The sequence below is a fragment of the Halichoerus grypus genome, chromosome 7, assembly GCF_964656455.1.
Source record: "Halichoerus grypus chromosome 7, mHalGry1.hap1.1, whole genome shotgun sequence".
Taxonomy (NCBI): Eukaryota; Metazoa; Chordata; class Mammalia; order Carnivora; family Phocidae; genus Halichoerus; species Halichoerus grypus.
Window position 1 is genome coordinate 7,657,513 of NC_135718.1, and position 27,648 is coordinate 7,685,160.

The following is a 27,648-nucleotide window of genomic DNA, read 5'->3' on the forward strand; positions in this document are numbered from 1 at the left end:
GGATCGCTGGCTGTTCTTAGGTAAATAACTAAGGGTTGAGGGTTGAAGCCCCTGTTGGTGGAGCGTCCTGTCAGCTGTGGCCAAAGGCGTCCTGATGGGACCAGGGGTTTATGACAGGGATCCAGGCCAGCGGCACTGAGGAGACGGGGTGGCTGGCCTGAAATCTGCAGGTGGGAGAGCATAAGACTTGGCGGCCGCAGGACATGACCGAAGAGGAATTTAGGATGGCTCCGGACTTCTCCCGGCAACTTCTTGGGCACAAGTACAACAAAATAACTCACTGTCTTATTATTTAGCTAATAATTTGAGCAAATATTTGGCAGGTACATCCCAGTGCCTGGCAGGGCCTCGCAGAGAACAGGCCTTTGATAAATGTGAGTGGCCAGCCGCCAGGGAAGGCGTGACGTGTGCACCACCCAGCCCTGCTCCAGGCACAGCAGCCACGAAGGGACCCTGTCCCTTAGCGGCCACCCAAGGTCAGGAGAGCGTGGCGGTCCAGTGGCGCGTCCCTTCCACCCCACACTGCCCCGAGAGATGCCCCCTGCAGACGCGGTGCCCCTCACGGAGTCCTACACACTTTGGACCTTCCCACCAGCCTGGCGGGCAGAGGGAGGAACACCCCGATTCCAAGCATACCCCTGAAACAGACGCCTCCTCAGTGCCCCACGTCCTGCCTCCTAGTGGCACTGCAGCTGGGACGCCCAGTGTCCACCGATGGACTTGGTGAGCTGACCGCAGAGGTGGCTGCATGCCCCTCCGCCCCCCACACATGGGACTTCTCACCTCACTCTCAACAAAATGACAATGTCAGCCTTTACCGCCGAGACCCGAGTCACACCTGAGGATCTGCGGTAATTTTCAGGAACGCTTTCTGACCGTGTCGCCTGTGGTTTCCGATTTTGTTTTCGAAAACCAGTACAGAGCCTCAGGAGGAGCGGAGCCGGAGGTTGATGCGGGACTGCAAGATGGCCCTCAACGGGTGAGCTGAAGTCACAGCCGGTCTGGACGCAGCAGTGACCTGCGGAGCGTCGACGGGGAGCCAGGCACGCTTCTAACTCTGCGCCGTGCCTGATCCCCCTCAATCCCGTACAGCCAGCGAAGGCCGCGTGATCAAACCCCCGCATGTCCAGGGAGGATGTGGTGTCTGCAGGGGTGCATACCTGCTCGGCCGCCTGCCCCGAGGAGCCAACTCCCAGCTCTCAGAGCTTCCCTCCGGCACAAGAGCTCTCTTCCTCCGAAGGGCTGTGGGGCCAGGCAGTGGCTGAGGGCGTCTTTCCACCCTGTACTGGGGGGCTGCCGGGGGGGGAGGCTGCCAGCAGAGCTGCCCCTGGAGAAGCTCTGTCTTTGGCTCGGCTCTAGGCACCGACATGCCTGGGGTAAGGGAAGACAGTGGATGAGGCTGGGAGCCACAGTGCCCGGGAGCCGGCCCATGCATGCAGCACAACGGGACCCGTGCGTCACACCTCCATGGGTGCCATCAAGCCATGGGACCCAAGTCCATGGGCGGATGACACGCAACTGGCAACCAAGTGCTGGCATCTATGCCAAGAAAAGGTCACCCTGACCAAAGGCTTGCTGGCACCAGATGCATTTACTTGTCAGGTTCTGGGGGGTCAGCATCCTTCTCCCCATTTTAGAGATGAGAACATGGAGGCCCAGCCCAGCCACCCATCGTGCCAAAGCTTGTATGCACAGCTCTGATCACACTCTTCCCCACACAACATCGCGGTGATAAGATATAAAAACAGAGGCCAGGGCTCCTGCAGGGAGGGGCTGCCAGCCAAGAGGTGATGTCAGGGCCTGTCAGGAACGGAGGCAGCTATGCTGGCTCGAGCAGCCTGCCCTGCCTGCACTTAGCATCCCACAGGGGTCCTGGGAGGTGGCTGGGATGGAAGAAGGAGGGTGCTCCTCTCTCAAACAAAGACAAGATCAGTGGCCCCTGTGGGGTATGAACCTGACTCAACTCAGTGGCACGTCTTGGAGGCCTCTGCCAAGGTCAGGGTCCGTCCAGGACAAAAGTGCAAATGGCCACTGGCCAGCCCTTCCTGCACCCCTGCCCCACAGAGCAGTACCCGTAATTCCAGGCACACAGAGAACCCGATGACAGCCCCTCACAAAGCTCCTTAGCCCCAGTGTCCCATTTACACCATCTCTGCACGTGAGCCCCTGAAGCCCAGCCCTGGGCCCTGGGGGTCAGCACACCCACCCTCCCTGCCCACCCACATTTGGGCACCCAAGGCCTTACAGTGGGACACTGCCCTGCGTCCCAAGCTCTCACTGTGGGTGAGGGCCCTGCAGTCATTCCCATGTCAGATCTAACTGGGAGGTGGTCAGAGCCGGAAGGGACCTTGAGAGACCTCTCTATCCAACTCCCACCTCTTCCGGAGCCTCGGCAAGGGGCGGGGCCGGGCCAAGTCACCCTGTCCTACACCACCCCCTGTCCGGTACCCTCTGTCCCCCTCCCATAAGCATCTGCCTTAACCCTTAGGTCTCATGGTGGAAGAAGCTGAGGAGACATTTTTGAGCAGCAGCTTCTTCCTGGTGCCCCTGGGAATCATGGCACATCTCGTGTGCGGTGGGCTTAGAGTCTAGGAGACAAAGGCACGGGTCCAACACAGGACGTGTGGTGCTGAATGGGCCTCCTCTGAGGGCTGAGTGGGCAGCGAGCACCACTCAGGCCTCCCACTTCACATGTGGCTTCCTGGTCCCAGTCTCGAGAAGAACAGGACCAGGGCTGTGGCTGCCATCTGTATGAGCCGGTGGGGGCCCATGGGGAAAACAAAGGCTCACACTCTTCTTCTTGACTTGCCTTTCCCCCAGCTCTCGTCCCTCCAGCAAACTCCCCCTCACCCTGCAGAACTACAGCCAGGCTCCACCTGACACCACACGGCACAGCCCCCCACCCTGCAGATCCCCCTTAAAAGGCTGACCATGAAAAAGAACAGTACGTGCGCTATGATTCCCTTTAGAGAAAGTTCCAGAACAGGCAAACTAACCTCTGTTGTTAGAGGTCGTCAAGGTCGTGGTTATCTCAGGGGACAAAGTGACTGAAAGAGACCCAAAGGGGTCTGGGTGCGGGAGGCTGGTCACGTTCTGCTTACACAAGCGTGTTCACTTAATAAAAATGTGTTAAGCTCGTATACCTAAATTCTGTACACTATTCTGCATGTTACATGTCAATAATCAGTTTGAAAAATAGAAAAAGAATCCTGACCACCATAAATGGGACGCTGGCCCAGAGGCTAACAGTAGCCAGGGGTGTGTGGAGGCCGCTCATCACCCCCATTAGCCCGGCCAGTGCTGCAACTCAGGGGCGCCAATTCTCGGCCCTTTGCCCCTGCTGCCCATGGGAGTGAGGGCATAGGCCACCCCACATGGAGGGTAAGTCCAGGGCTGGCTGTGCCCCGCCAGGCTGAGTAGGGACGAGGGAGGGAGGAGAGGCCCATGAAGACCCCCCCCCAGGATCTCCGTGGCCACCCACCACATACACACCTGAATAGGTACATGGAAATAGACACTGGAGACTGTCCCTATCTGCCACACATCCCTTCCCTCCGTGCCACCAGTGAGTCTGCTCCTGGCCTCTGGGCGCTGTGGACCAGCAGGCATGTCCAGAGCTGTAAAATGTTCATGGGGGGGGGGGCACAATTCCTCCTACCCAGGGGTTCCAGAAAAAGGAGACAGGATGGGACAATAGGGTTTTCTCTGCACAAAGGGGAAGGAGAGGAACATGCCAGGCTCAGACCTTCTCTGTCCGGTCAGCCCGGGGCGGGTGGGGGGGACCTCGGGGGCCTTTAGCCTGCCCCCCTGCTCTGCTGGGCTAGCAGATTCCGGGACAGGCTCCACCCCGGGGGAACTTGGCTCCACCCTGGGGTACTTGGCTGGACCCTGGGGAGTTTGGCCGGGAGGCCAGGAGGCTGCCATTCAGCGAGGGCACAACCGCATCCCAGAGATGGAACCGCACTGGGAGGCAAGCCAAGTCTTTGGGTATGATCTTAAATCCAAAACCAGGCTTCCCAGTCTCATTTAATAAAACAAAATGCTAACCGTGATTCCCTTTGTGGATTTTCCTCTTTGTGCTTTTCTACATTTTCCCAAAAAGGTATGGATTTCTTTTATAATCAGAAAAATTACATTAATTTTTTAAAAAGGAAGAAAACACAAACATTAGAGGCATTATCAAAAACATTAATCCCCGAGAGGGTTAATGGAGCTCTTTGGGGTGAAAATGGCTTTTCCACGTGCTGCCATGCTCCAGCCCCGACAGGCCCCACGGAACCCACCACACAGCAGATGAGAAATGCAAGATACACCCCAGCGCACACTCCATACCAGCAACTGAATTCGTGTTGCATCCAGGATGTTCCATCTTGAGAAAAAGGCCCTGAGCCCAGAAAGACTCCCTGTTCCAGGCTCCTAAGTCTCGGCCTTCCTGGGGCATCTCTGCTTTGTCCCACCGGCATGACTGCTCCCGGATGGGGTATGCAGTCCCAGATGTGGATGATGTGGATGATGTGGCCTCAGGCAGGCCTGAGGGGGCACCCGGGGCTGGGGGACAGGCAGTGTGCCCCCTGCTCAGGTCACTCATGAACTCGGGTCCCCGTGGGGTGTGCATGCGTCCGGCAGACAACTGGACACCACTGGTGAAATGCAGGTGGGCTGTGCCCACAGAAAGACCCATGGAAGTGAGGGGAGGCCAGACTAGGGGGCAGAACAGGCAGAGCAAGGAAGCCATCAGGAAGGTAGCACGCAGGGCGGCGAGAGCAGGAGGAATGAGGCCCAGAAAGAGGATTCCGGGAAAGCTGGGCCTCCAGCATGGCCAAGCCCTGGGGTGCAGGTGGAAGACTGGTCCCCCCCAACTGCCCCCTTCCCCTGCTGGTATCTGTCCTGCCCGTCCCTCTGGTCCCTGCATGCAGGGGCAGGAGAACCTTGGGTAAGGAAGGCCAGCACAGGAGGGCATGCAGGAGGGCGGCTCCACCTCCCCAGAGCCTGCTCTCCAGTCCGTGAGATGCCACAAGAGTGGGAGCCCCTGGGGAGCCCCTAGAGGCCCCTCGGCACCTGCCCTAGACAGCCCCAGCCTGAGCGCTCGGACTGGACACAGAGAACCAGTGCCCACTAGCGGCTGGTGGCTAACCCAATCTTTCTGTGCCTCAGTTTCCTCACCTGTACATGGGGCTACATTAGTCTCACCTTGGGCTGCTGGGAACATTATCTGTAACCACGTAAGTCAGTAAATGAGTAGAAGTCACCCTGTGGCTGAGCCCCACAGATGGCCCCCGAGTCCGGAGGCGCTTCCAGCTCCAGGAGTGTGAGCTGCAGGTGTATCTCAAGAGAGCCCCTCGAAGCCCCCTCTCTGCCTCCACCCATCGGGGCAGGGACTGGTGTGGACACAGGCCGCTCTGCCCCCTGGGCACTCGGGCTCCGACTCCTGGGGGGACAAGAGCCCAGTCCTGTGGCCAGAACCTAGGGGACAGGAAAGGGGACAAATGGCTTCTACGAACTACCAAGCACTCTGACCCACTGGTCTTGGTACCTGTACCCATACGGCCCCTGGGGGCTGGGGGCCACAACAGGGCCTGCTGGAGAAGACTCGCGGGCTCCCCGCAGCCCTCAGGCCCCTGCCCCGGCCCCGCCTGCCGAGCTGGGGTGCTGGGCGGCACGGGAGCACCGGGAACCGTGGGCGGTTTTCCAGGCAGCCCTGGGTGCGAGAGGCCGGCCCCAGCAGCCCAGGGTCCCCAGCAAAAACTCGACTCAACTGTGAAGAGCAGAGCAGAGGGAAAAGAGCAGGCTACGAGGAGGGCCGGGAGCGTGAGGCTGGGCCACCGCAATGGTATGGGTGCCCGGTGGAAGGAGCCAGCTCCCTGAGACACTGTGCTCTCTGTCGGTGACTTCCCCCAGAATACACTGAGAGCAACTCCGGAGCTCAGTGTGTGCAGGGCTCCAGACTGCAGTGAAAGGTCCCTCCTGGTGTGGCTCCCCTGCTCCCAGCCCCACCACCACATGGTGGGGACCTGGGGCCTCGTGGACCAGGAGGGACAGGGTAGGGCCATGTGCCTGGGCTGCAGGCCCCTGCTCGGGTGGGGGACCCCTGGCCTCTGGAAGCTGACGGCATGGGCACACCCAGAGCATCTCCCCAGAAACAGGGGCTCACCTGGCCACAGAAGGGCAGTGAGAGTGCAGGGACAGATGCGCCCAGGTACCTGCAAGGCAAGTCCCTCCACAGTGATCCCGGGGCTGGCTTCCTCACATAATCACAGTGATGGGAGCACCCGTGATAATAACACTACTTAGTATTCGCTGAGCACAGCTCTGTGCCAGGAAATGTGCTGAATATTCCTGCAGAACATGCTGTTCTGTTCTCCCCACCCGAGGGCCAACACTCGTTCCCATTTTATTTTTATTTTTTTAAGATTTATTTATTTATTAGAGAGAGAGAGTGGGGAGGGGCAGAGGGAGAAAAGGAGAGAATCCCAAGCAGACTCCCCATCGAGCATAGAGCCCGATGAGGGGCCTGATCTCACAACCCTGAGATCATGACCTGAACCAAAATCAAAAGTCGGATGCTTAACCCACTGAGCCACCCAGGCGCCCTCATTATTCCCATTTTAAAGATAAGGAAACTGAGGCCTGAAGGGACTGGAGCAGGACAGGAACACAGAGAGTGGCTCTGACTGAGGATGCTTTGCTGCCTCCCCTCCACCATCCCCAACCTGCACCCTGGGGAGCTCAGGGGGAGGGGGAGCATCTGGGTTTAAAGATGGTGGGTGAGCCACAGGGAAGACATGGGGGCCCTCTGGTACGCCTCAGGGGCACGCCGCATCTCCTCAAACCATCCATCTCCCCTGGAAAGAGGCTGTGAATAAGCATTCTACACTAGAAGTCTGTATTCTCCGATCCCGCGAGGCCAGGCTAAAAATAACTCAATCCCTACAATATTTTGAGAAATAAAGTGCCTTGAAATGTCATGGGAGGTAGCACAAACTTCTCAGGAAGTGCTTCCTTCCTTCGCCACGCCTCTGCTGCAGGAATTGAGAGGCGGTAAGTGTGTGCGCTGGTGAGCACGCCCAGACTCCAGGATCCAGTCAGCTTTCCAACCGCTGGTGAGCAGGGCACGTCAGAAGCCACTCGGAGGCTTACTTTTCTGTAAGATTGGGGGGTGGGGGGAGGACCCAGAGAATTCCTAAGGGTTCTCCTAGATGCGTGAGTCTCCCAACAAATGGAACACCAGTCCCCAGATCTTCACCATCAGGGGTCTCTTCCAGATCTGCGTCGCAAGCCCTTTGTGGGCATCCACACAGCTCAGGGCAGACGTGCGTGGCCCTCTGTCTCAGGGGAGGGAGGCGACAGAGGCCTGTCCGCTGTTTCCTCCAAGGAGAGCAGGGCAGGGGGGCTCAGAGTGGCAGCCTGCTCTCCTGAAGCTGTTGGACACGTGCAGACCACAGCCTTGTAGCCCTGCGCCTCTCTTTTCCTCACACGAAACATCCCGATGGAGTGAGGAGAGGAGGCAACCAGGAGACCACGCTCTGGAAGTGGGGCCCATGGAGGCAAGACCTGCAGACCGCAGGAAAAGCGACAGCGAACGGCAGGGTGGGCCCAGCCCTCCGCACCGGGCTGGGAGGCTCTGGGGGGGTCCCCTAGGAAGGGGGAATTGGAATGGTGTTGCCCACCAGAGGGCTCGCCATAGCAGAGGCCCAGGACCCTGCCAGGTCCTCAGAGGTGCTTTCGTCACCTGGGCCACAGCCCCACATCTGAGCCCTGCCTGCAGCCCTGTCTCCGTTCTGCGGCGGCACACGTTTGGGGTATAAACCCACACACACATGTACCTGGGCAAGAGGCCCAGCAGCTTTTGTTTACGACGCAGCCTACCGTACTCACACCTGGCTGGCCTCTCCAAGGCCCACCCCCAAGGCGGTAGGCACAGAAAGGGGAGCCACAGGAGCAGGAGACGGGGAGCCCAGCTCCTAGGGCCGCCCTATGCTGGCCCCCTGGCTCTCTGGCCTCCATATCCCTCCTCTGTAGAGTGGGGACAGTGGGATGGGTGACGTAAGGCCCCGCCGTGGTCTACAATGGGCGGAGCCTGTAGGTAGCATCTCAACGCCCCTGTGCAAGAGCTCAGGGAAGCTCCGGGCTCACGCCGCCGCTGTCCTCTTCCGGCCTGCGGCTGGGCAGGGAGGCAGGTGCTCCAGGAGGCCCCGCCTTCCCACTCCGCCTGCCTGAACAGCCTGCTCCCGACCGTGTGCCTACAGTCCCCTCTCAGTGACCCCAATTCGGGCCTCCAGCCCGGGTCCCCACTTGCGGCAACAATGAGGAGCCTCACCACGTGGCCTGAGCTCTGACACCCCCAACGTGCTCCTAGGCGCCCGCAATAGCCCCAAGCTCCGTGTTCCCGGGACCTCTCTCAGCAGCCAGAGGGCAGAGAGGGCAGGTGGGGAAACTGAGTCTGGACACACTCAGCAGGGACTGCAGATAGAGGCTCTGGGGTCAGACAAACCTGATGCTCAAGTTTCTCATTGAAAACCCAGAAAACTAGGGGCATCTGGGTGGCTCAGTCATTAAGCGTCTGCCTTCGGCTCAGGTCATGATCCCAGGGTCCTGGAATCGAGCCCCGCGTCGGGCTCCCTGCTCCGCAGGAAGCCTGCTTCTCCCCCTCCCACTCCCCCTGCTTATGTTCCTCTCTCGCTGTGTCTCTCTCTGTCAAATAAATAAAATCTTAAAAAAAAAAAACAACCCAGAAAACTGTGTTTAACCTACAGGCTGGTTGCACAAAGAAGAAAAAGTGCCACAGCCGGCACCTGGTAAATGCTGGATTATTCCAGAAAGACAGCTACTCTTGTCATTACCTGAGAGGTCAGGAGGCCCGAGCCACCACCTGGCAGCCCACAGCAGAGCCAGGAGGCACAGTCCAGGCGCCCAGCCGCTCACGGCCCAGTCCATCCGTTTCCCAGCAGCTAAAGGACTACTGACAGCTTCCAACACGGCCGCTCAAGAGCCACCGTCCAAACCAATCCTTGCCGGATCCGACCCAACTCTCCCGGGCTCAGAGCTGCAGCACAAGATTTGTTCCTAAATATCTCAGATTCCCAATGTCTTCTGCCAAATGGGGGCCTGTCCTGCTTCCTGCCTGCCTTCAGAGGGTCCCTTCCACAGTGGCCCTGAAACCCTGAGCCTCCCCAGGCCTTGGCTCGCAGAACCTCCGGAGACTTCTACTTTGGCTCCAGGACATGCCAGCTGGGTTCCCTGGGGCCCCGGGGTCCCTTGGCTTGCCCTCCAGGTCTGGGAGCAGGGGTGGGGGTCTTCTCAGGCCTGCAGAGAGGATCTAGGACACTAGGAGGCACTAGTGAGCTTCCATCCTGGCATGTGGAGAGGCTGGGCAGGAGTATATTTAAACTATTTTGCATAAGGGGACACCTGGGTGGCTCAGTTGGCTCACTTCCTCACTTCGGCTCAGGTCATGATCTCAGGGTCCTGGGATCAAGCCCCGGAGTTGGGCTTGCTGCTCAGAAGGGAGTCTGCTTGTCCCTCTCCCTCTGCCCCTCCTCCTGCTCGTTTTCTCTCTCTCCCTCCCCCCTCTCGTTCTTAAATACATAAATAAAATCTAAAAAAAAAAAAAAAAAAGCTACTTTATATGGTGGGGCGCCTGGGTGGCTCAGTCGGTTAAGCAGCCAACTCTTGATTTCGGCTCAGGTCGTGAGGTCACAGTGGTGGGATTGAGCCTGGAGTCCGGGTCCACGCTGGGTTTGCAGCCTGCTTAAGATTCTCTCTCTCCTTCTCCCTCTGCACCCCCCAATAAAAATAAAATATCCTTAAGCTATTTTATATGAAGACACTGGTGCTTCCCCTTTACTGGCAGGTTCCAAACAGGTTAATCCCCTCTTCTCCCTCCTGGCTGACTGTGGCCAGAACAAAACCAGCAATGACTTCCACACGCCATCTGGATCCTGCCGGCCCCCAGACACACAGTATCCATGAGACCCATGAGACCTCCGGGTGGAATGCTGGGGAGGGAGCCCAAGGACGGCCAGGCCCATTCGGCTCTGTGCTGGGGCTGCATGCACGGGCGGGGATGGGAAGGACACAGTGGGGGCCCTGGGGCCAGTGCCCTGCCAGCCCCCAACTCAACTCCTGGCCTGTCTCCGCACCTGTAAAAGGGCAGGTGGAGTGGCGATGGGATCTGAAGATCAGCTTTTAAATGCTTCAAAGCAGCAGAACCTGCTGGGACACTAGGGGGCTAGGACAGCAGGAATTCACAAGGAAGCCCGATACAGACAGGAGAGCTGCTCCGGCTGAATTAGGGGTAGGGTCTGGAAGCCCCACCTGGATCCCGCTAATTTCCGAGGGACAAAAGCAGAACTAAGGCTTGGGGCCCCCAGCCCGAGGACCTTGAGCCCACATTCTCTCTGCCCTGCGGCTCGGAGCTCCTTTGGCCGCTGTGAGTGGCTCCTCCCGGCACCAGCCCCCGCCTAGCAGGACTTCACAGCACATGTCCCTGGTGGCTGACTCAATTTAAAAATCCACCGGGCTAACTTAAAACAGTGCAGAAACAAACAGAGCAACAGTAATCATAGGTAACGCTGCTCTTGCCGGAACCCGGGTTCAAAGGCCAGCTCTCACCAGCTCTGTGACCCCAGGCGAGTCACTCAACCTCTCGGAAGTAATTTAACCATCCCATACAGTTGCTTTGAGGGTAAATGAACTAATGGAATAATCTCTGGCACAGGAGGTCCTACGTCTGTTGCTGTCATGATCTGTGTTTTCCCAACAACCTTAGGAAGAAGACACATTACTCCACCACCTACAGTGTGGAAGCTAACGCCCAGAGGGCTTAAGGAACCAGCCCAAGGCCAAACAGCTGAGCTGGGATTCACACCCAGGCAGCAGGTCCCAGAACCTGCGTGCTTACCCACTAGGCTCCAGAGACCAGGGCACAGGAGAAAGACTCAGATTCCGTGAAAGTCTTTATTTGGAAGTATTTCCAAGGCCTCAATGCTATGTTTACAGGTGGATCAATGAGCTCTTCCCAGTCCTGGGTCAGCCCGAGCCAGAAACCATGAGAGCTCTCCAGTCAGGCACCAGGAAGGGAGGAGACAGGGCCCAGCGCAGGCTCACTGTACTCCCCAGCATCCCGCAAGAGCATCTGTGAAATGCAGATGGAGCACAGAGAGGTAAGCTAGCCCATGCAGGGTCACACGCCAGGGACTTCATCCCCTGCCCCGGGCCGCAAAGCCCAGGCCCTCCTCTGGCGCCCCCTGTGCCTGGGCCAGGGCTGGTCAGGCTGAGAGGCACCCCTCCGGGCCTCCTGCCCGCACCGCTGCAGCTTCTGACAAACCACTGCTGCCCCTCCCTGCCATCAGCTCTCCTTACAATCCCACAAACAGGATACGGTCTACGATCAGAGAAAACGCCAGATGCTGTGGTGAGACCCAGGCCGACCCGGCGCCTGCCTCCAGGTGCTGAGCTCCCCAGCACGAGGGGAAAGACAGCGACACAAATCCCCCAGCAGTGGCCATCCAGCTGGCCCCGTGAGGGGCGTCTGCTCCTGAAACACGGGTGACCCCGCCTCGGGGCCTTCTGCAGCCCACCCACCTCTCAGTCACGCTTTGGGGCCTTTACAGGAACCTGCTGCAGCGAAGGGCTCTGCTCCTGCCAGCCCACCATCCCCAGGCTCCCACCCCAGGCCCCCTTGGGTCCTCAGCCCCAATCCCCGAACTCTGTCACGCAGAGCCTGCAGCGGGTCCGGCCCTGCGCCTACTACGGGTAGGACAGGAAGCAGGGCCACCAACACGGCCCCGCTGTCCAGGTGATCCCCTGTGCTGCCACGCTCACCCTAGACACCTCATCCCCCTGCATTCTGCATCTCACAGAGGCCTCTCCGAGCCCCCAGCAGCCACCTCCCCCCCCGCCCCCCGGACACACATTCCGTGCCCCCACTGGACTGGGGACTCTTCTCCCTACACGCTGCTGAGCGCACAGCGAGTGCTTGCAAAGCTGAGCTGCCTTCCAGATGCCCTCCGGGTGGCAGGAGCAGGCAGCTGAGGCAAAGCGGGGTCCATCTCCCTGCATGGGGGTCAGGGAGGCTGGGAGCAGCCACCTGCTCCTGGCCGCACAGTGAGCTGGGGTACAGCCAACGGCACCCTCTTCAAAGAAAAGCTAACGTCTCCCATCAAGCCCCTCTCCTCGGGGTGAGGCTGGCCCTGCGCTGAGCCCCGCCAAGCTCTGCCTGCCTGCCACAGGCTCGGAGCGGCAGGAGAAACCAGCGGGGCTGTTCCTGGACTCTCCCCTCGCCCCGCCCGAGGACAGAAACTCCTGAGCACTGCCAACCCTCCCCCACACAAAGGGAAGGCCAGGAGCCGGTCCGTGAGAATGTTCTGGAAATCGGAGGTCACGGTCTCTAGGGGCGAATTTTCAAAGTGGTGCCACGACTATCCCGGGGCATGACCCCTGTGATCGCACCCAGAAGTGGGGGCCTGGCTGAGCCTGCCCTCAGGAATGCCCCAGGCATGTGGAGGGTCAGGCCAGCAGCCTCGGGCCCTGCTGTGATGGGCAGACAAGGCATCTCACTGACCTCTCCCCTGCAGCTGTGTATTTATGGAGCTCCTGCAGTACCAAAGCTGCTCAGGATACAAAGGAACACTCCCCCTCCACCCCCATTTTACAGATGCGAAACCTGAGGCTCAGTGCTCTTCCAGCTGGACAGTGGCAGAGCCCGGATGTGAGCCTGGGGCTCCTGTCTGTCGGGGGAGCACACGCCCTGCCACATAGCACCAGCCCAGGTGAGCGCCCGGGAGCCAGCAACAAAGGGCCGCTCTTCCCATACGAGCACGCACGCGACATGGCTAGGCTTTCATCCAGGCACAGGGACAGCTGGGACAGACATGCTGGCAACCTCCCGGGAGCTGCCTTACTAGTCGGGGGGACCCTGGGGGAGTCAGCTCCTTCCCCAGAAAACAGCACGTTCTCCAATGCCTACCGCAAGGCTGGAAGGGGGCCACCAACGTGAAAGTGGCTGGAAAGCTGAAGGGCCGCTCTCCCACTCAGTTTAACAAACGCTGAGCGCCCACCACGTGCAAGGCATTGTGGGGAAAGCAAAAATGGCAAAGACCCATCCCTTCGCTCAAGAAGCAGGGTGGGAGAGAGCAGGGAGGCAGATGAGGTGGCCAACGTCTGGTGTCTTCCCTCCTTCCTTGTGGGAGGGTAGCCCGTGGCACCCGGGCCTGAAAAGGGGGCCGGAGCCCCCCATCAGGAGGCTCTGGGGCGGTGGGTGGGAGGGCAGTCGAGGAGGTGAGGAGCAGGCACTCAGCAGCCCAGCAGGGTCAGGCTGGCTATATTCAAGGGGACTGAGCAAATACGCAAATGGAGAGAGAATAATGTAAACCAGGCTTCTCCCCGTAGGAGAAGGAAGGCACAAATCTGCAGAGGCATAAGGCTGGGCTGAAGCCTGCAGTGTTGGCCTGGAATCAGAGGTGCTGGGGGGAATGTGCTGTCTTCGACAGATACGGATACAGAGGTTCTGGAGGATGGACGTGTGAACGCACATGTACACCCATGCGTACGTGTCCCACCTCTGTCCACGGAGAGGGTCAGAGAGCAGTGATACCCAGAGGCATGGGAAGCGTGTCTAGAGCACTGGGGTTCGATTCCAAATATCACTTTCCAGTAAAAGGAACCAGGGCTCCTTGAGAAGTGGATGGCTCCAGGGCTGAGGCAAAGACAGAACATTATTTTGTGCCAGAAAATTAAGGAAGGGCTCAGAGAATGGTGGGGATGGGTCAAAAGGCCACACAGCTGGCTGAAAAGGGCTGCCACTAGCCATATCGGGGACCATGTGAGCCTCAAAATAAATTCTGATAGTAACAGATCGTAACCCATTGAATTAAACAGAATTCCATACATCCACACTGGTTTAAGTAAAGGAATGGGGAGAAGAAAACATTCTTCTTTACAGTAGAATGCCAACAACAAATGTAAGAATGAAAAGAGGGAATGACTTTGGCAACCATCATAGAAACAGATAATTCAAGAAGTACCAACAGACATTAGAGCCAACAGACAGAAGCAGGGTGAGGAGAGGGATTTCACACAGTCCCCACGTATCTCCCCACAAGTGGTCATAAGTCACAAAGGGAAGAAAGCCCGTACGTTTGCACAACTTGTCACCATCTTAATCGGTGTTACCACCACCAATATCGGGGCAAATGGACATCCCGCGCCTCCTGATAAGACGCCCTGAGAAGCACACAGCACCACTTCTGTGACATTCTGGCCCAAAGTGCATAACCTAGGTCACATCACGAGGAAACGTCAGGTAAAGCGCGTGTCCTGTGATCCTCAAGAGTGTCAGTGTCCTGAGAGCTGAGGTCTGGCCAGCGAAGTGCCCCAGACCAACGAACCAGTCTAGAGAGAGGCCCACGGAGCTGCCTGCCCCCAGACTGGACGCTCCTCGCTACAAAGGACCTCAGGGACCAACGGGTGAAGCGTGGCCAGGTCCGGCCCGAGGGGATGGGTACATGCAATTTTTTTCTATTCTGGAAATCTCAAAAATGGTTTGGAAAATAAGAAGGCTGTGGGAAGTCAAGGGAGTGCCAGGTAATTCTTCTGGAGGTGAGGTGTGTTTGGGGAACAGCAGAAAGGGCCCTGGCGTGGGATCCGTCACAGGCTTCTGCTGGCCACGGGTTTCCCCTGCCCTTGAGACAGCCCCTCTGCTCCTCTCAGCACCCCATATGAAGCCGGGGGGTCCCCTCAGGGCGCTTCCCTGTGCGAGGACTCTGGGAATTCCTTCATTAGGGAAGGGCTGGAAGACAGCAGGATTCAGGCGAGCTGAGGAAGGGGCGGCGGAACAGGTGGCAGGCACAGCGTGATCGAAGGCCTGGAGGTGACAGGGCACAAGGGGCTGGAGGGCTGCCTCCTCAAGTGGAGACCCGGCCTCTACTGTGCTCGCAGGTTAGGCTGGGAGGCCCCTGCGCTCAGAGCACTCGCGGGTCTCAGGCTCCTCTCCCCTGAGAAGGTGCGAGATGGAAAAGAGAAAAAGGGCTGGCGAGCTGATGCGAGGCTGCCCCACCTGTTTTAACTCCTGGGGCCCCAGCTGGCAGCAAAACCCCGAGACGCAGCACCTCCATGTTTTCCAGGCCTTGGAGGGCAGCAGAGGACGGCGAGGGCCCGGAGGGAGGGCAGGACCCCAGGCCTGCCGCCCCAGTCCTAGCACCGACACACAGCCGCTTGCGAGAAAGCGGGGGCATGCGAGTGGGCGTGGCCAGCAGGCAGTCTGAGGGGGCCTGGGTGTGAGCGTTGAGTGGGGGGAGCCTGGGTGTGGATGTGTGTGAGTGCATGTGGCCTGGGTATGTATGTGTGAGGGTGTGGGACCTGGGCGTGAGTCTGCTGAGCGTGGGACCTGGGCGTGAGTGCGTGGGACAGGGATGTCACGTGTGAGTGGGTGTGCATCCGGCCCCTCCCGCGACCGGCAGCACGGCGCCCTCTAGCGGCCCCAGCAGCAGGCAGTGCAGGGAGGAAGGGAAAATGAAAGCTGACCCTACCAGATCTGGGAGGAGGCACGACGCCCAGGGCAGACGGGATGGGCAGCGTATGAGAACAGGAAGGAAGAGCGCAGGGGTGAACCTGGAGAACACAGAGAAGACCAGGCTGCACCGTCCCCCGGGGTCCTGCTCAGGGAGCAGTAGGTCTTCATGGTGACCCCGACCCTCTTAGATGACACAGCTGGGCTGGCGTGGCCCTTCAGCTAGGAGAGCTCGAGACAGACTTCCGACGCCCCCTCTCCAGCTGGGGCTCAGGTCCCCCTGCTGGCGACACGCCAAGCCCCCCACCCCATTCTGGGGTCTACAGGCTACAAGGCCAGAGAAAACGGCCCCGAGCACCCCCTCCGTGCTGGGGCGCCTGGGATGCCACCCTTGTGTGGCTGCCACTCTTCCACAGGTCAAACTGTGTGTGTGTGTGTGTGTGTAAGCTGGTGTGTAGGGTGCAATGAGGCCACGCCCTGCTGGGCCTGTGGGAGGGAATGGCCACGGGGAGGTCGCAGACCGCTGCGCGTGTGTGGTGGCCCAGAGAAGGCCCTGGTTTCACTGCCACAGGGACCGGAGCCCCTCGCCCTGATCCCTTCTGGATGAAACACCTCGGAGGGTGCAGAATGCACCTTGGCTGTGTCACGTCGTAAGGGGAGGCAGAAGGAGCTGGGTGAGCCGTCACCGGGGCAGCCAGGCTGGGGGGTGGGAGACTTCCATCATGAAGAGACCTATTTTCGGTGACTTAGTCTTGTGAGTGAGGAGGGGTCCTCTCTGGGCATGGGGGGTCAGGGTAGAGCTGCACGCAGGCTTGGGGATATTGGGGTACTTGGGTTGGTTTCTGTTTGTGAACTAATAAAGCTGTACTTTTATTTTTTTTTAATTTCTTTGAGAGTGAAAGAGAGAGCACGAGCGAGTGCGAGCAGATGGGGAGGAGGGGCAGAGGGAGAGAGAGAATCCTAAGCAGGCTCCATGCTTAGTGCGGAGCCCAACGGGGGGCTCGATCTCATGATCCTGAGATCGACATGAGCCAAAATCGAGTCAGACACTTAACCGACTGAGTCACCCAGGTGCCCCTGAAGTTGTACTTTTAGGTGGTTTTCTTTTTTGGAATCTTCCAAATTCACAAACCTATGGGTGGGGGGCACAAGTGTACTTTATAAAATAACTCTTGGGGCGCCTGGGTGGCTCAGTCGTTAAGCGTCTGCCTTCGGCTCAGGTCATGATCCCAGAGTCCTGGGATCGAGCCCCGCATCGGGCTCCCTGCTCGGCGGGAAGCCTGCTTCTCCCTCTCCCACTCCCCCTGCTTGTGTTCCCTCTCTCGCTGTCTCTCTCTGTCAAATAAATAAAATCTTTAAAAAAAAATAACTCTTGTTTGGAATCTCATCATAAAATATTGAGAAGACACTTAACTAAATCATCTGTAACAATCAGCTGTCCTTCCTTCCAGTCTCTTCGCTACTCGGATGTCTATACACCTGGCTCCATTTCTGCCTGTGGCTTTCACGGCCGGGCTCCAGCTCTGGTGACAACAGCCCAGGACCTAGAGCAGGAGGTCACAGCCCAGGTAGAATGTGAGGCTTGAATGACAGGGCCTCAGCTTCCACCTCCACCTCAGCTTCCACCTTCAGTGTGGCACTGAAATCTCTGTGTCTGTCAGCGGGGAAATAGGACCAGCCTCCTGGGCTGGTCCCAGGGACCAGAGGCACAGAAAAGACCTGATTCAACATCGGCAGCCTCAGGATGGGTTTGAGGGTTCATTTCGCCGCATGTTGCTGCTGCCCCTTCTTCAGCCTGCCCAGAGGAGGTCCACCAGCCTCTGCAGGTCATCTCTAGTGATGAGGACACCCCCCTCTCCAGGCAGCTCATTCCATGTTGAGACAGCTCTGGCACACCTTTGTGGGCAGTTTCCTCTGACGTTAAATGAGGTTCTTTCCAGAACTTTCTAGAGCAGGGAGAAAGCCAGCAGTGGCGTGAGCTGAAGGCCACTGTGGAGGTCTCTGTCTGCCCCTTGAAAAGGGCAGCATGGGGACATCATCGGCATGTAAAGACAGGGGAGCCCTGGGGCAGGCTCCCCAGTGGGCATCCATCAGAAAGAAGCCCACAGGGCTAACCAGCCAGGGAGACCGCAGAGCTGTATGCACCGATGCCGAGGTACCACCGTGCTCCTTGCTGTGTTGCTCATAAAAATCCTAATTTAATGGCCCACTTTACCAAAAAGGCTAGAGGAGGGATCAGCTTCAGGCAGAGCTGGATCCAGATGCTCCAACGATGTCACTGAAATCTCTCTCTCCCCATCTCTAGACTCTGCTTTCTTGACTGTTAACTTCATCCTCGATCAGGGTTCTCTCTGGGGTACCAAAAATGGCCACTGGAACTTCTTGGCTTATACTTCACTGGCCATTTTCCTAGGGGTTCTGGAAAATCCTGGGCTAACTCACCAGCCCGACTCAGATCACAATCCCATCAACTGTGGCCAGGAGCTCTGCAGGCTTCAGACTGGCCAAGCCTGAGTCCCATGCCCAGGCCTGTGCCTTTGGGGGGCTGGGGGCACAAGGGTGACCCTAAAGGAACACAAGAATCATACTCGGCACAGGCAGAAACAAAAGGTGCCCACCACCCCACCCTGTTTATGTACTATGGCCCTTCAGAAGGGCCCAACCACGGTACTTCTAAGTTTTTTCATCCTTAACAGGAATTCTGACCCCCTTGGGGGCAATATTACCCCTACTGGGCATACATGCGCTAAAATGAGGGGCCAGACACTGTCCCTCCACCACCAGCCAATCAAAGAGCAGGTAAACCAAGCAGGTGTGGAGGAAGTCCAACCCAGGCACAGCCGGAGGGCAGGGCCAAGAGGGGCGTGTCTGCCCCCCCCGCCCCTCCCACCCTCGTAGCATTGACCTCACCACCCATGCCCACCTCTGCCTCTCCCATGCCTTCTCCCCCGAGGCCCCTGTGGGTCCCTCCCCATTGCCCTGGGGGGCCCAGCATCCGGGTGGACTGGACTGCCGGGTGCTGACACTGCCCCTGAGGCCCCTAAGCCCGTAAACTAGCAAGAACACAGGCTTCCCCTTCAAAACAGCCAAGTGGGAAAGAGGCTGGAAGCAGGTGGGGCCCTGCCCACTGCAGGCCGAGCATAAACCCACACCACCAGTGTGGAAGTCTGGCATTACCTGGTAAAGTTGACCATATGCATTCCCCATGACCCTGCAATTCCACCTTAAGCAGACCTACCCTACGAGGACTCATGCCCACGTGTCCAGGAAACATGGATCAGGTGTTCCTGGCGGCACTTCAAAGAATGGCCAAACCGGGACCCACCCAAGTGTCCCTGCCAGGGAAGGGGAAGAGTGGGGTGTGTTCATAGCACGGAGGACGCACGGCCACCAGGAAGAACCAGCTATGCTTGGTGAAACATGCAGTAACTCCAGTTAGATAAAGGTCAGCTCAGGAAGACCTGATTGCGTTTTGGAGGGAAGCAGACCCACACAGAAGAACCACAGAGAACACCATGAAGTGGTCCCCGTGCAGGGTGCCATGGAGGCCTCTGTGGCTTCCCAGCCCCACAGGGGCCCGCAGAGCACATGGTTTCTCCGGCTGTCCTTTGGGGTCTGTGTGTTGCGAGTGCCATCTGCAGGGGAAAGGGGGAGGTGCAGGGGCCCCCCCGCCCAACAGAAATGCACTGAGCCCTGATGTGAGCCAGGAGGCAAGCAAGAACTTTCTAGCAGCTACACTGACACAAATAAAAATAAGCAGGTGAAATTAACATAAGATACCAGCCTCTGAACATGCTATCGGTATAAAACATGACAAGTGAGCTTTTTCACGTTCTTTCTCTCCCCTTCAGTCTTTGAAATCTGTATTTTGTACTTCCAGCACATCCGACTGAGAGCAGCTACAGTTCAAGGCAGCCTGTGACCACCGTGCTCAACAGTGCGGCTCCAGAGAGTGACCCGCGGCAGAGAGTCCCCCACTTGCTGTCAGGCGCACAGAACCCAGCCTCCTCCGTAGAGGCCAGGCGGCTGTCCCCGGGAGGGAGGCACTATCACCGACGCCGTCACATCACCTCACCCTTGCTGAAGGCCTGCCGTCCCTAGGTTCTCTGTCCCCCACAAACGGAGAAGGCAGAGCAGAAGAAGGAGGGTGACCAGGAGGAGCCAACTGCCCACAAGCTGGAAGCTCCATGGGCAGGGCAGGCTCTGACCACCTTGCCCAACGGAGCACGGCCCAAATTCAGCCCGACCTGCTGTGGCCTGGGGCAGCTGGAGCCCTTGCTCTCGTCTCCACACTCCACCCTATTCAAATCCCAGTTTTGAATCTTGGACCCTGTATCAAAAGCTGCTTTACCTGACCACTCTCTGTGATGAAAAGATCAGTGAGGCCTGTCCTTAGAGGACAGTTACAAAGGGGTCAGCAGATGTCGATATACCATTCTTTTTGAAAAGAACAACCCTCTTTATTTTGGGGAAGAAAACAAAACAAAAACACGGATACCCCAGGAATCCACGGAGGAAGGCAGGCAGGTGAACTTGACCACGTGTGGGGCACTCACCTGAACTTTCCCGTCCGCACCTGCAGGGCTCTCATTCCACACCGCTGGGCACCGCCAACATCTCCCACGATATCATCTCCAATCATGATGGCCTGCCAGGCAGGGACATGGGCTCAGAAGTGATGTCAGGACAGTTTATTCTGTGCGCCTTCATCTTTTTCGACATAATCAATTGCTTGCTTTGATGTTTAAAACCACCATCATACAAATTAAACAAGGCAATATTGTCATCATATTGATTAAAAGTCAACCCACCTTGACTATATTTCCTGCTGCACCCCCCCCACCCCGCCCAAGAGCCGAGTGGCTCCAACAGTGCATATGTGGGCAACGTGAAATCAGTCAGCAGGTGTAAAGGTGATATGGTGTCACAGGCATGTGTGGGGAGGCTGACCCCATCTTCCCTCTACTCAAACACAGGCTCGATTTTACCTGCAGCTAAATACTCTGTAACCAGGAGCCAACCACTAGTTCTGTGAAAACTAACTAAATTTCTGGCAAATCTCTGTAGCTCACAGTTTAGGAGGTTTTGCTTTCAATAATGAAGACGTTAACCTATAAAAACCAAAATAACGTGCAAACAAAAATACACACACACACAGAGGAAATGCTTGCAGCCTGGTTGTCATTTCAAAAAGCATCCTGTGGGATATACTCTTCCACCTGAAACAACTAGAAAACCAGACAACCAAATGAAACAACAGTTTTCGAGTCACTGCACTGGACATCAAGCAGTGAAGAACAATGATTTGGGACACAGGAAACATATGAGGTGAGGCCCTTGAGTGCCTCCAGTTTCCAGACTGTGGGTGCAGGGAGGCAGGACCACACGGAGCCTGGCAGACTCCTGGAATTGAGGGACAGAGCTAGGGGCTGGGAGACCAAGGCAGCTGAAGTTCCCAGGACAGAGTATCAGAGAGGAGGGGGGTACCCAGAGAGAGAGGAAGGGCGCAGATCTGCAGAAGGTCCCTCTGAATGAGGCAGCATTCTGTAGACTGCTGATCAGCACACGTGAGTGAGGAAACCACCCGAGGCCAGAGAAAAAATCACACTGAAAAATGAAAGAAAACACTGCCCAGACCTCACACGGGGTTGGGAATAGTGCCTGTTCCCACCAGCCAGACTGGAAAATCTCATAATTCACAGGGCACTGGGTAGCGTTCTCAGAAGCATCTTGCCTCGGTAGTGAGGAGTAATTAGCCTTAGACCAAAACCTGCTCTGCTGCTGCCTCCCAAATCTTAAAAGCAAGCTCTGGAAGGATCAAACTGTTTCCAAGTTGTTTAACTGCATCCCAGAACAAAGTGCAAAAATATTTACAGGCATATGAAAATATCCAGCACCCAAAAAAAGTAAAATTCACAACGTCTGGCAACTACTTTAAAAAAGTGATCAGACATGCAAAGAAGACAAATATCACACATAATGAGCAGAAAAAAAAAAAAATCAGTCTGTCTAAACTGACCCAAAACTACACAGATGTGGGAATTAGAGACAAGGACATTAAATTAGTTACCGCAACTATCTTCCATATGCTCCAAAAGTTAAGTAGGGACATGGAAGATAAAAGAAAAGATCCCAATCGAAGTTCTAGAGATGGCAACTACACCAGATTTTTTTCCAATGGAGAAGAACTGCTTTTATTTTTAATTACTAGTAACAGTGCAACTTACTGATATTTATAACTAAGGGCAAATGAGCAGTACTAAATAATGCTTACATTTCATTTACATAGGTAGCACCTGAGATACATTATGTCTAGAACAGAAAACCCCTTGGATGAAATTAATACTGGATTATACAATGCAAAAGAAAAGATTAATGAACTTGAAGATACAGTAATACAAACCATCCAAAATGAAACACAGAGGAAAAAATAATTTAACAAAAATGAACAGAGTGGGGCACCTGGGTAGTTCAGCTGGTTAAGCATCTTTCAGCTTGGGTCATGATCCCAGGGTCCTAGGATGGAGACCTGCATTGGGCTCCCTGCTCAGCAGGGAGTCTACTTCTCTCTCTCCCTCTGCCCCTCTGCCCCGGTCATGCTCTCTCCCTCTCAAATAAATAAAATCTTTTAAAAAAGTGAACAGAGCATCATCAAACTATGACATGATTTCAAAGGGCCTGATACACGTGTAACTGGAATCCCTGATGGTAAGATGAGAGGGGGTGACAGAAACAATATTTGACTCTCTCCTAATGGCCGAAAAATTCCCAAACACAATAAAACTCATAAATCCACAGATCCAAGATCCCAATCAACACTAAACACAAGAAAAATGAAGAAAATTACATTAAGGCACAACATAATCAAATCGCTCAAAGTCAGTGACAAGGCAAAAATCTTAAAAACTGCTGGAGCAAAAAAAAAAAAAAAAAGCATGTTACATACTGAAAAACAAAGATAAAATATGAGATTTCCCACTGAAAACAGTGCAGGTGAGCAGCTGGTGGAGCACCATCTTTAAAGCACTGCGAGAGAGGGAAATGCCAACCTAGAATTCTATACCCAGCAAAAGTATCTTTCAAAAACAAAGGTGAAATATATTTTCAGATGTCTTAAGCTAAAAGACATCATCACCAACAGATCCACACAAAAGAAATGTAAAAGGAAGTCTCTTAGGTGAAAGGAAAAGAGTACTAACTGGAAATATGGATCTGCACAGAGGAAAAGAGAGAAGGTGACCCATGGTGCATGTTGACCTTTCTGTCCACTTAGCCCCTTTGTCTACTGGCCAACCCCCAACAGGCTTTCAAGACTACCACCTTTGAACCCGTCTGGGTTCCAAGGCCCTCCCGAAGCCCTTGGATTACCACCTTGCGCTGCACGCCCGCTACTGCATTGTACTGGTTATCTCTCTCTTCCAGCAACGTGTGAGCTCCCACAGGCAGGGATGTATGCTGATGCCGGCACTTCTCTGATGACCAACAAAAGCCTGTTGAGGGGATCGGTATTCGGGATGAAGGCGTGGCTGTCCACGTCCGGAGACAGGTAGGAGGCAAAGCCAACCGGACTCTTCACTGGTCACCAAGGTAGAGTCTACGTCAGTGTTGCCTGAACTTTAGTCATTAGTGGGCTTCCTTTTGCCAATATCAATATGTATTATTAATATTCTTGTTCAAATTGATTCATACTTTCTTACATAAATAAATGTATTTTTAAAGAAAAAAGAGCAGCTTCCCTCACTCGACTACCACAGAACTCTGATTAAAAGCTTCAAAATATTTTCAGGAGAAGACGTGGAAGAAATCAGTCCAACGCCTCAGACATCTAGAAACGTGTTCCTAGATCTGTTCTCAAGTCCAGTCAGGAATTTACGTGGCTGGAGGCCAGACAGGCCTGAGAAACCAGACTCCTGTGACAAGGCAGGTGTCCTGATGCTGCCGGGACAGAAGCTTCGAAACCAACAGTTACTCCACAAGTCTCCTCTCTGCAATCCAGATGCCAAGTGTGGCAAACCAATGAACGAACCCACAAGCCAAAATCAAGGAAAATCAAAACGATGACAGATGTTCACTAGGTAATTTCACAAATACACAGCCAAGACCTATGAAAAAGTACAGGAGGCAGTGAGGGGGTGGTGGTCAGGGAAGGCTTCCTGGAGGAGGTAAGGTTTTGAGCTTTGACCTGAAGAGCAAAAGAGGCCAACCAGGTTAGGAGGTAGGGAAAGGGGTGAAGGCATTCCCAGCAGGGGACACCACATGTGTACTAACAACCCGTCTGCCATCATTCACCAAGGCAAGCCATACAGTGAATTCCACAAAGTACAGGCTAATGAGCCTGAAGCAACTGTCCTTGAAAACATCTGAACAGGCATTCAAATAGCTGGAGGAATCAGGAGGAGCTTGTGGAAAAGGCCAAAGACTGAGCTGGCGCCAGTCTGGAGGCCAGGGAGGTAGTTCCGGGTGCACACGAGGCTCTTTTAACAACCGGCTCGGGCTGTCTCACAGGTACTGAGCCCGTCACTCAATCATATTCAAGCAGAGGCTGAAGGGGCCTTCGTCAGTGAAGCCACAGGCAGATGCTGGCCCCAGGAGGAAGCTTGGACATGGACAATGACCACCAGAGCTAAGAACTGTGCCAAAGGTGAGTGGCTACAGCACCCCTCCCACCCCGCAAGATGCGTGAAGAACTTGAAATGAACTGCATTTCTTCCAGTGAATATCCTAAACTTTATATGCTTCACTAATGCCCTCAGATCCTTTCTCGAATCCCACACTTCCCAAAGTCATACAGGAGACACACTATTTGATTTTAGGTAGAACAAGGACATGCATTTTAATGTAACTAGTTTGCGTTTATTTTTTGAGTAATCTATTTATGGTAAGTGATTCTGGTTTTCCATTTATAGGAGTGATCAAAGTTCCTTTTAAAATACATTTATCTAGGGGCACCTCGGTGGCTCGGTTGGTTAAGTGTCCAACTCTTGGTTTCAGCTCAGGTCATGATCTCAGGGTCCTGGGATTGAGCCCCACGTCGGCCTCCCCACTCAGCGGGGAGTCTGCTTGAAGATTCTCCCCCTCTGCCCTTCCCCTGACTCTGCTCTCTCTCTCTGATAAATAAATCTTTAAAAATAAGTAAATTTTTAAAATAAAATACATTTATTTATGGGCACCTGGGTGGCTCAGTTAAGCGTTCAGGTCTTGATCTCAGGGTCGTGAGTTCAAGCCCCATGTTGGGGCTCCTCACTGGGCATGGAGCCTCTTTAAAAAAAATTTTTTTAATTATTTAAGTTTTTATGTTTTTTTTTTTTAAAGATTGTATTTATTTGACAGAGAGAGACACAGCGAGAGAGGGAACACAAGCAGGGGGAGCGGGAGAGGGAGAAGCAGGCTCCCGGCCGAGCAGGGAGCCCGATGCGGGGCTCGATCCCAGGACCCTGATTTAAAGAAAAATGAAGTAAATAAAAGTGCCGGTGGCAAGTACCCAGATATGGTAAAAATTGTAAATTTTTTCTAGAATGACTGACGCTGGGGAGAACACGGCCAAACCCAAGCGGGTGTAATTCGTGTGTCCATCAAGCTCCCACGCAGCTCTGGGGACATCATCAATCACAAAAGAAGAAACAGCCAGTGGCAACGTGTGCATCCGGACTTGACGGGGGAACAGCAGCAGAGCCTGTTGTACACACGTGATCCTGCAAGCCGGGGTCACCCAGGCCACCACACGCCTCGGCTGGGAGGAGGGGGCTGGAGCAGGGGGTACGCTCGGCCCAGGCGGCCGAAGCAGCCATAAGCCCCAGGATGAGGCTCTGCTTTGCCCTCTCAAGGAGCTGTCCCGAAACCCTTAAGTCGGCCAGCGCACATGCATAACACTCCAACTTAGGATCCTGTCCACTGCCCCCCGAGGCTCCAGGGGCCACCTTGCTAGAAGTTCCTTGGAAATGAAACAGGCCTTCCAATTATTGCAGGTCAAGCCTGATGCCTTCCATGCTCGTGGGGAATAGAAAATTGTGTGCCCACGCACTCCCAAGGCAGCAGAAATTCTTCCCCCTCAGAACAGAGCCCCCCCAGGGTTTTGGGGGTAAGCACATTTGTTGCTGCGGCCCCCAAAGATGGAAGCAGAGACCTGGGCCCTCGGAGGGAGCACTCTGGAGAAGCAGCAGCTGGGCTTGTGCACGATGAGCCGCCGCCCGACCCAGGCAGCGCCCCGAAGCCGCGAGTGAGGCTGGGGGGGCGCAGGGGTGCCGGAGGCGCGGGGTATGCAGCTGCCTGGGGCAGTGATGCCTGTCCGGGCCAGCTTGTGGGCTCCGCATACCAAAATGCGCTGGGGCCCCTGGGGATTTCACAGATTTACTATCGGTGAAGGGCAATAATCACGCCAGGAGGAGCAATTATTGCCAAATCATTTAGGATTTAAAAAATCATTGGCAAGAAGATAGAGGTCAAGAGGTGCACTGTCGGGGGAAATAAAAAACCCCTACCTGTCAGGCCCGGGAGGCACCTCCTCTCTGACTGCACTGTGGCGGAGGGAGCACGGCAATCCCGAGGGCTGGAGGACGCACCACAGCCCTGCCGGCGGGCTTTTTGGCTCGAGCCCTAACGTGGATTTGTTCACCTTTCTGAAATCTCTCCTGCCACCATCTCTTTACCCTCCGGGTGCCCGGGGAAGAAACTGTTCTAACAGGTTATGATGTGTGGAAGTGGAACTTTCAGTGCCAAGGAGCTTTCCCAAGCAAGCCCACGCGGCACACATTTTCTGGTCATCCCGGGGCTCTGCCCAGGAGCACTCTCCCTCTTGCGGGCCAGTAGGGCTGGCGGGGAAGGAGCGCTGGACTCCGTCCGGATCTCAGCCCGAGGGGTGCACACACCCACGGGGAGACACCTCGAGAAGACATCGAGCACTCGAGAAGCCCCGGGTCTTCTGCCTGCACCCAGACCCCCGCAGAGACCTGCAGATGGCTCACTGCTAAGTAATCCCCCCCACCTCCACCGTCTGCCGCATTCATCAGGAACAATACCAACACAGCACAACTCAAAGACCACTGTTTTACAGAAAGTAAGAAACACGGTGTGGTGAGGATGTGGGGGATTACTGCTGGTAAGGAAAGTAAACTGACACCACCTTTCTGAAACAGAAATAAGCAATGTGCATCATGGCCTGACAACTTCCCCACTAGGTGGGATTTCTCCACAGATGATCAGATACATACTAAAGGACGTGCATTCAAGGGTGTTCACAGGGTTGGGTACAAGAGGGAAACTGGGAGTAAAGCTCAATGTCCAACAGTGGGGGATGGTAAAGAACATTACAGTAGCTGGGGCACCTGGGTGGCTCAGTCGGTTAAGCGTCTGCCTTCGGCTCAGGTCATGATCCCGGGGTCCTGGGATCGAGCCCCGCATCGGGCCCCCTGCTCCCTCTGCCTGCCGCTCCCCCTGCTTGTGCTCTCTCTCTGTGTCAAATAAATAAAATCTTTAAAAATATATATATATATAGAAACTAAAAAAACTGGAAAGGTTAAGCATGATTTGCGTTATTCTAGTTTAGTGGGACGATGAAGTTTTTTTCCTTGTACTTTCTGAATTTTTCCTATTTTTTTTTTTTAAGATTTTATTTATTCGACATAGAGAGACACAGCGAGAGAGGGAACACAAGCAAGGGGAGCGGGAGAGGGAGAAGCAGGCTTCCTGCGGAGGTGTCCCTTCCTATCTCCTTTAATGAACATCAGTTACTTCATACGATAAAATTCTTGTGCTTCGAGGAGAAGAAAATCTATTTTAAAAAAGGCTCTTGGTGGCAGGGGCGGGGAGGGGGGCAGCTTAGGAAAAGTCAGGTTTTAAAGGTTTTACACACACCTGTGACTGAGATATAAGCCAAGGGCAAACCCAGAGCCGTAACTTCCCGAAACTCCATGCTCTCAAAACCCGAGGCTGCAGTGCTAGGCCTGTCACTGTCTGGGGACAGAGCTTCACATTCCAATCGGGGCTGCAGGAGCGGATGAGCCACTCCCCCTGGCTCGCTCTCTCCCGATGCTCCAGGTTCACACTGTCAAAGCCAGGTGTCCCTGAACTGACAGCCGAGTGTGTGCACGCAAATGGGGGGCAGGGCCTGAGCTGTAGAGGGGACTGGGGATGGGCCTTCCATG

The 27,648-nt window shown here is 55.5% G+C and overlaps 1 protein-coding gene across 4 annotated transcripts in view; it reads right to left on the minus strand.

Annotated features, from left to right (window-relative positions):
* The window catches only part of LHPP (phospholysine phosphohistidine inorganic pyrophosphate phosphatase), a 120,586-nt gene that overhangs the window by 54,155 nt on the left and 38,783 nt on the right, over positions 1 to 27,648 (minus strand). For 3 of the 4 annotated variants that reach the window (XM_078077006.1, XM_036103089.2, XM_036103091.2), the window contains exon 6: positions 20,065 to 20,156. The exons of the other annotated variant lie outside the window; for it this stretch is intronic. In XM_078077006.1, the coding sequence (XP_077933132.1) occupies positions 20,065 to 20,156 (92 nt within the window). The remainder of the gene's footprint in view (positions 1 to 20,064; positions 20,157 to 27,648) is intronic. 4 annotated transcript variants of the gene reach the window in all.